Source organism: Geospiza fortis, unplaced genomic scaffold (assembly GCF_000277835.1).
Source record: "Geospiza fortis unplaced genomic scaffold, GeoFor_1.0 scaffold70, whole genome shotgun sequence".
NCBI lineage: Eukaryota > Metazoa > Chordata > Aves > Passeriformes > Thraupidae > Geospiza > Geospiza fortis.
This window is the reverse complement of record NW_005054317.1, coordinates 4335252-4343045: the sequence shown is the minus strand read 5'-3', so window position 1 is coordinate 4343045 and position 7794 is coordinate 4335252. Positions and strand designations below refer to the sequence as shown.

The 7794-nt window shown below is 38.5% G+C and overlaps 1 protein-coding gene across 1 annotated transcript; it reads right to left on the bottom strand.

Moving 5' to 3' along the window:
• Positions 1-231: 231 nt before the first annotated feature.
• On the bottom strand, positions 232-7788 carry THOC7 (THO complex 7). The gene is made up of 7 exons (XM_014306725.2): positions 7578-7788; positions 6614-6741; positions 6172-6258; positions 5504-5561; positions 2463-2529; positions 2269-2338; positions 232-1120 (listed from the first exon to the last, which is right to left on the bottom strand). Exons 2-7 carry the CDS (start codon positions 6720-6722, stop codon positions 1053-1055), a joined length of 459 nt encoding a protein of 152 aa, XP_014162200.1. The 5' UTR covers positions 6723-6741; positions 7578-7788; the 3' UTR covers positions 232-1052.
• Positions 7789-7794: the final 6 nt, after the last annotated feature.

The window sequence follows — 7794 nt, the reverse complement described above, 5'->3', positions numbered from 1 at the left end:
GTTCCTTCCTCCCTGCCTTACAAAATATAGAGCATATTCCATTCTCTTCTCTTTTGGGGAAGGTTGAAACTTTTCTTAATTCCCAACGGATTGCTCAGACAGCAGGATGATCCAGGTGGATGGATAGATTCCACTTTGCCTCCTAATAGCAAAAGTATCTCTGATTCTTTAACATCATGATTATTGCTCTACTGCTTCAGTTTTTCATCATGAGAAGAGTTCCACCATCTGTTTCAGAAATTATGATGTATTTTGATAATAGTCAATCGACAGATAAAATACAGAAGCAGATTATAAATGGTACTGGATTAGATTCCTGGTTCTTCAAGAACAAAGCTTTTAAATTGAAGTTTTAAACGTGCCATTTCAAAATGTGACTGTTGATGTGGTACAATAAATACAGCAGAGCAAGGCTTGGAATGTTTCAGTTCTTTGCATCACTTTGAGGAAAAAATTAAAGCTAGTACAGTATCATTTTTGGTTTTTTACAACCCTTAACAAGCATTAATTCCATAGAGGTAATTTATTTTATATGAAAAGATCAAATTCTAGTCTAGTAACAGTAAGTTCTAAATGGCAGCTACTTAAAAAGACTAAGAACCAACTTAGTTCAGATTTAGGTCCCATCCAGAACAGGGTGTGGAAACTGGGACTCATGAAAAGATGCACTGCCCTCAGTCTGATATCATGTAAGAAAAGAAGCCCTTATTATGAGGCTCAATCCCTACTAAAAATAGGAAAATGTGTGAAAACACCTTTTATTGGCAAAGTTTTACAAACACCTTCATTCACAAGTATGGTGTAAAAGCTTCATCCTTTGTGAAACAAAGTATATTTGTCACAAATTACAAAATTTGAGGATTAACACTGAGTGCCTGCCTGCAAACATCTGCAACTCTTTTCCCATGAAACATATGCAAAACACATATTTTGTATAAAAATTCACAGAAGCAGTAGGAAACTATTTCCAACTCCATCTCTCTTACTGTTGATTTCAACAGAAAGTGAAGATACTTGGACTTAAGTAGTAATTGTCAGTCTTCAGATGACATCTACTGCTTGGCCTCTGCTTCCATCTGAGTTTCTTGTGATTCCTCAGCTTCTGAAAGTTTTTCATCATCTAAAATTCAATATTACTGTTAGTCAAATATGCTTGGCCATATATACAGACTATATTGCAGAACTTGTTCAAACAAACAAAATAACATTCTTAAAAACTGAAGGATTATCTCTAACAGCTGTTACTGGAAATATGGGGTAAATTCTATAGTGTCAATTGAAGCAAATGGTACCAGATTGCTTCTAACCCCTTCTTTCTCTTTGTCTGCTAATGGTATATTTATTTTATACTGAAGCTGTGCTTTTCACTAAACTGCTACTTCCTCCACAAAACCCTGAAAAGTAATCTATATATTCACATGAAAATGCATTTTCAAGAGTAACACTTAAGCAAGTGTTATTAACACATAATAACAATAACCTTCTGCTAAAGTGCACCTAGGATTAACAGTTCATTCTGCTTAAGAAGATCTAGATGGCCTTAGAGAATGAAAGTCTGCTCTTAGAGCCATCTCTGCATTTAATCAGGTCATGCTCAGAGGCTGTACCAATTGCTCTGTCTTTGAAAGACCTGGAAAATATACAGGAAATATTTAAAACAATATTACCCATATTAGAGCACAAAAAGTTAGTGCTGATTTGAAAATATTAAGCATTTGTATGAGAAAAGATGAGTACAACTAATTCCTGAATTTAGCTCTCATGTCTGACAGTTTTAGTCCCTGCTCTATCACAGATTCAGTCTGAGTAGGTTGTCATTTACCTTCCTTGTATTTACACTTTTTTTAGTAAAGCCTCAAATGATACCATGGTAGTAGTGACATGTTCAAAACTAATGAAATAGGAATTATAAAATGAAATTCAGAAATAAGCACAATAATAACTCTCTGTAAGAAATACTTTCTGTTAAAAAAAAAAAAACAAAAAACACCTCAAATGGCTATTCTCCATCCTCACACTTTAAAGAATTCTGTTGCCTACAAATTAACCTGAAGTTAGTCAGGAAATGGCACAGTTGGGTAGCTTGTAGAATAAAAAAAAACTCAGAGCAGTCTCAGGCTCTGGACTACTACTGGGAAAAAATTCTGCCAATTCAAGAGGTCACCAGCCTCAATTGCACAGAGCCATTCCCCCTGCTGGAAGTTGTGATTCCTTTTGATCTGCTAAAACACAACCCAGTTATATCTATTACCAAAGAACAGCACTTACTCTCCAGGGTTTGCTGAAGTTCATGGATGGTGCTCAGGAGAACATGGAACTGCTTCCTTCTCAGCTCCAACTGGAATGATAAAATACATGTTGCAAGAAACAGAGAGCACATACAGCCAAACAACTCATAGCAGACTCTACATTAATTGTATTCCTAATAGACTATTACATAACCATCTCTTTGAAAAACTTACCTTATCTTCAACATTTTCTTTAATGTGAGAAAGATTTTGCAGTTCTTTTCCCAAAGCTTCTAGCTGCCTGAAGAGAGATTGTCAGAGTATTCTTAAAAAATTCTGTAAAATTCTCGCAAAACAGATTTGCTTTAAGTAGAGGAGAAAGAACTAGAAAATATACTGTTTATATAAACAAAACAAGTGAAATGATTTAGGGGTAAGGTCACTTCATGTAATTTTAAACTATTATGTTCTCAACTTGTAATTTCACAACATTTACAAAAAAATTAGGCCTCCAAGCTGGAATACAGTTGTACCCTGGGCATTTGTAACAATTCAGTCCTGACACAACATGTTATTTACTTGACCCTACAATACAAGTCAAAGAAGCAGATTCATAGAATTTTAGAATATCCTGAGCCAGAACAGACCAAAAAGGAACATCAACTCCAATTCCTGGCCCTGCACAGGATACCCCAAGAGTCATGCCCTGTGCCTGAGAGCATTGTCCAAATGCTCCTTGAACTCTGTCAGGACTGGTGCTGTGACCACTTCCCTTGGGAGTCTGTTCAGTGCCCAACCACAGTCTGGGGGAAGAACTTTCTACTCTCACTTGAGCTCACCATGGACCAACCCTTTTTGAGGCCAAGAACAGCAGGAACCATAGTATACCTTTCAAATGAGAATAGAGCACCAACTCTTACAGCCAAAGCTCCAGTGTGGTCCTTCTACTTCTAATGCCTATCATAATTTATGCCCCATGCAATGACAGCAAACTGCTCCTTTAAAGGTGAAGTGGATTGAGGCTGATCATCCCTGATTAATTAGCAGGCAGAGTCATAGAGGGGTCAGCAAGGAAATCAACCTTTTCCTGAAGCCATTGACAGCTGCTGCAACTAGTCTGGGTAGGGAACCACAAAAAGCTCTCCAGTCCTAAGTACCTCACTGTGGATGGGACGAGGTTATTTTAGTGCTGCCTGAGGATGCTGTCTTTTTTTGAGCCAGCATGCTTGGTACCTCAATGGGAATACCTGAGAGAGTTGTGTGTGACATTACCCCTTTCTTCAGTTTATAGGCTCATATACTGATTCTGGAAGCATTTGGTTTCTAGCTTCTGAAAAACTTCCATTTGGCCAAATCTTGCTGTTTACACTGTGCTGTCAGGTGTAAGCAGACTGTAAGAGGACAGACTTTTTTTTTCCTAGTAACATCCAAGCTACATCTGGAATTTTACTCCTTCTACTTTACATTCCAGAGACTCTTTGCTTAGCCTTCTTACCTTCATATCTCTTTTTGTAAGACTGTGTCATTTCTTGGTTCTCTGAATAGCTCTTCTGATACAGCATCTAATTACACTGTGGGCAGTGTTGTTCAGTACTTCTGCTCCTATCACTTCCTGAATTGGCTCCTGTGCACTACTTGTGACGAAGCTGTTAACAGCTTCTTTTGAGCTGTATGACTCCTTGTTCCAAGAAACAGACTCTTAAAGGCACAAAGAAAGTATTTTTCTAAACTCTGTCCTATTGTGCCAGATAACCTGCAAAAGCTGTAAATGTAACTCTTGCAAGAAACCCTTCTGTTTCTTCTCACAAGAAGTTTTCTCAAGTGTTTTTAGTGATTAAGAGTTCCATGAAAAGTGTGACATTGTTAGTGAGGCTTCCTCTGTTCTGAATTAAGGGTGGCCTTTGGTTCATTGTATCATTTTCTGTGTACTTTCCTACAGACTGCACCCTTATCAGCTATAACTCACCACTCTTTCTAGCTTTCCTTAAGAAACTTATGCTTGGATGTGTTAAGCAAAATTAGAATAATCCCTCCAAACCTAAACAATCCAGCATCCTCGAAGATAAAAAAGTATCACTTATCACAGAATTACAGAATAGTTTGGGTTGGAAAGGACCATAAAGATCATCTAGTTCCAACCCCCTGCCATGGGGAGGGACATCTTTCACTAGACCAGATCGCTCAGAGCCCCATCCAAACTGGCCTTGAACACTTCCAGGAATGGGGCAGTCACAACTTCTCTCATTTAGTTGTTTCTATTCTTAATTGATTATCTGAAAAACTGCATTTTTGGTAGTTCTTTATTACAGCCTCACTTGATAAATATCATATGCTGACTAATGAAGTAAGAAGTAGTCAAGCCTCATGAGAATTGCCTGTAATAATCAAAGTTGGGGTAATGAAATCAAGGCACAGAAAAACAACATACAAGAAAGAAATGTGTGAAATATTGTCAGTGGTTTATAGCTATAAAAATGCTATTATTAAGGTAATAGTATAACCAAATAATTTCCATTTGCTATGAAAGGCTATGGAATATGAAAAGACAGCCTCCCCAGGCAATTTCACTGAAAGTGGGAAGAGGCTAGGTGCACAGCTGCACTTACATGGGAACAGTAATCCCACACCACATCTTCAATCAGTTTAACAAACTCATAGATGCAGTAAATCCTGGAATGTTTGTATGGCTCAATAATCTCCCCACAACTGCCCCAAAAGCACAGACAATGATGCAAACCCAGAATGTGACAAGCAGCACTGTGAGTTACACACAGGACGAGTTGGACAACAGGTAGGTCTGCCCTGCATGCCAGGGCACGTTATGTGTGGCACACCACACAGCCATTTATAACTGGGCATGCAGGAACAACAACCAGAAGGAAAACATAAAAAAGAACCCTAGGAGCTTTCTCCTGCTCTCTCTCATTCCACCTTACTTGCTTGTGTGTTATGCACTTTGAGTGACTACTGAATCTGGCTGGTGCAAGTTAAAGGACTTCCCACCATCTCCCTTTTCTGAGATGTGCATTTACATCTCAGTTCACTTATTCACCTTAACAGTGGAAAAATTTCAACTACAGAACAATTAGCAATGCTCCTGACCCATACAGATGGGAGATTAAGGAAATCTCATAAGGACACAGAAACACAGGTTTTTATTGTGTCAAAGGAATTATATAAACATGAGGAAAAGTCAAACTGAAATCAAGGAAACGTCAAGTCTGGTGACTTCTAGTTTACTGCTATATTATAATTTAATGGAGTTTTATACTTACTTCAGTGTTTCATGTCTGTCTGGGTGATGCTGTATGACTTTGGCCAATGCATCATATTCTGAAAGACATTTAAATAGTTGATCTAAATACTTCTGAAAATACAGATTCAAGAACCCAAACTCTGGTATGACAGAATGGCAGATTCTTTTTCCTTCAAAAACTGTTTTAATGTTTTTCAAAACACCTTAAGATAGCTCTGCACTGCTGCATACTTAGTCTTTTGGGTCAAAATTATCCACAGCATTGATCAAACAGTTGTATATAAAAGCTTTTGTGTTATATTTCTAAAATTTTTGGCATTTCATTTATCACAAGAAACCAATTTTTTGTTTCTAATCAACTGCTCATCTTTTAGAGTGTTGTAGCTTTCAATGATTTATGAGCATACAATTTTAAAAATAGGGGAAAAGTACACCTCATAAAACAGGTGTTTAGAAAGGACACTGTTTTAGGTTTTCCTGATGCTGCATGTCATTGAGATTGGGTTCAATCTTGCCTATGTCATCCACCCAAAACTTTCAGTAGTCAGTGGAACCCACCAGGCTGAATATAGTAATCATGATGTCTTGCATGTTCAAAAATTTAGAATCTATTTTCCAATACAATGTATTCTAAAAGATAACAAACCAATGAAGCCCACCACTGTAAATACAGATGTGGCACCTTACCCTGGCGATTTTTTCGAATCCTTTTTGCTTGCAGGATTTGTTTTTTGCACTCAGAGATCTTCTCATGGGCTGCAGCTATACTATTTTCTTTAGGAAAAAGAAAAAAGATATGGAATTATATTGAATTCAAACAATACATGTAAATAAGCTGTTCTGCTAAACTACAGAAGAGCTGTTTGTGACATGGTGGCTTGTTAGCTCCATCAGCTTAAAAACTATATGCACATCAATAGGTTAAAAAAGGTCCTGTTCGTATGTATTCTATGTAATTACAAGATGCTTATAGCACATATACGAGTGCCAGCTAGTAAGAAAAAAAAAAAAAACAAACCCAAAAAACCTCCAAACCACTCATCAGATGTATGTATTATGTTCATCAGGTTTGAGCTTGTTTGTAAGACAAACTGTCAAACACAAACAAGTAACATTTTCTCATGTTTACCTATATCCTTATAGATTTTTTCATAATTTTCCATCTCTCTCAGGTTCATGTCATACACCAGAAGAGTCTTTCCCATTGAAAATTCACATTGTGATAAAGTACTCAGCATTCGTTGGTACTGGCTGTATCTGAAAACAGACAAGACATTTACTGTCAAGCAGCATAAAAATAGTTCCTAACTTCATAGAGCAAGAAAACAAAACTTCATGTAGCATAAGGGACAGCTATCACTCAATAAAGAAAACAATCATTTAATAAAGAAAACACTTCAAAGATTCAGTGTATAATTTTTTGGAAGAGCAGCTAGAAACACTGTACACATTAATTCCAGCATCATGTCCTTATCAGTGTAAAGTGGGTATTAAAGCAGTGAGCAGTTTGACCCAGAGCTTATAAATTTTCCAGCTTGGGTTGGTTCTGTGACCACCAAATTAGTATTTTAATACTGCAGTGCTTCTCGGTCTACACACTGGTAATATTGTGATCTCTGGGAATTTATATCCATTACTAACAGAGACCCCACAGAAGGCTGTCACTCGTACCTTACTAATTTAGACTTAAAAAAAAAAAAAAAGAGAGAGAACGACAGCAGCAGAAATACCAGCAGTATTTCCCTTCCCTAACAGAACAAACGCAGAACTGCCAACTAAAATATCCGAGTCATGATCCTGTTATAAAGAGCGGGACTCCCGGCTGGATCACGCAGCAGGCACAGCAATCCTGAGGGCATTCGAGCGGTGCGGGCGGATTTCAGGACACAGCCCGCAGCCCTCAGTGATTCCTGACCCGTCTGTAGCCCTCCTCTCCCAGCACAGTCCTCGGCGTTTGTCCTGGAAACACCAAAGAAAAGCAGCTGTGCGCATTTTAACGCGGATCTCTTCCAAATGGATCGAGCCCTGCTTTCCACTGAGACGCAAGCTAAGCAGTTCCAAGACTTAAAAAACCAAAGCAAAACAACAGATACCCTTCCTCCTGAGATCCGGAATTGCACCACTTAATGAAACTCTTCACCAACAAATTGATCCGCCTGTCGTCGCCAGCTCCATCGCCATCGATCAGCAGCCGTTTGCGGATAACTTCATCTGGGGAAAAACTCCCGTTAAGCCCTCACGCCATGGCAGCCGCCTCCCGGCGCCGCGCGCGGGGCTCTCCGGGCCCTTCAGGGAACGATTCCCGGAGCC

What these genes read in the sequence shown, in the direction of transcription:
- THOC7 (XM_014306725.2), bottom strand. Translation starts at nt 6,722, where the DNA reads ATGCTGAGTACTTTATCACAATGTGAATTTTCAATGGGAAAGACTCTT. An exon ending in AAAAATCTATAAGGATATAG is followed by an intron (nt 6,259 to 6,613) that starts GTAAACATGAGA and finishes TTTTTCCTAAAG; the next exon opens with AAAATAGTATAGCTGCAGCC. An exon ending in AAGAAAATGTTGAAGATAAG is followed by an intron (nt 2,339 to 2,462) that starts GTAAGTTTTTCA and finishes TTATCATTCCAG; the next exon opens with TTGGAGCTGAGAAGGAAGCA.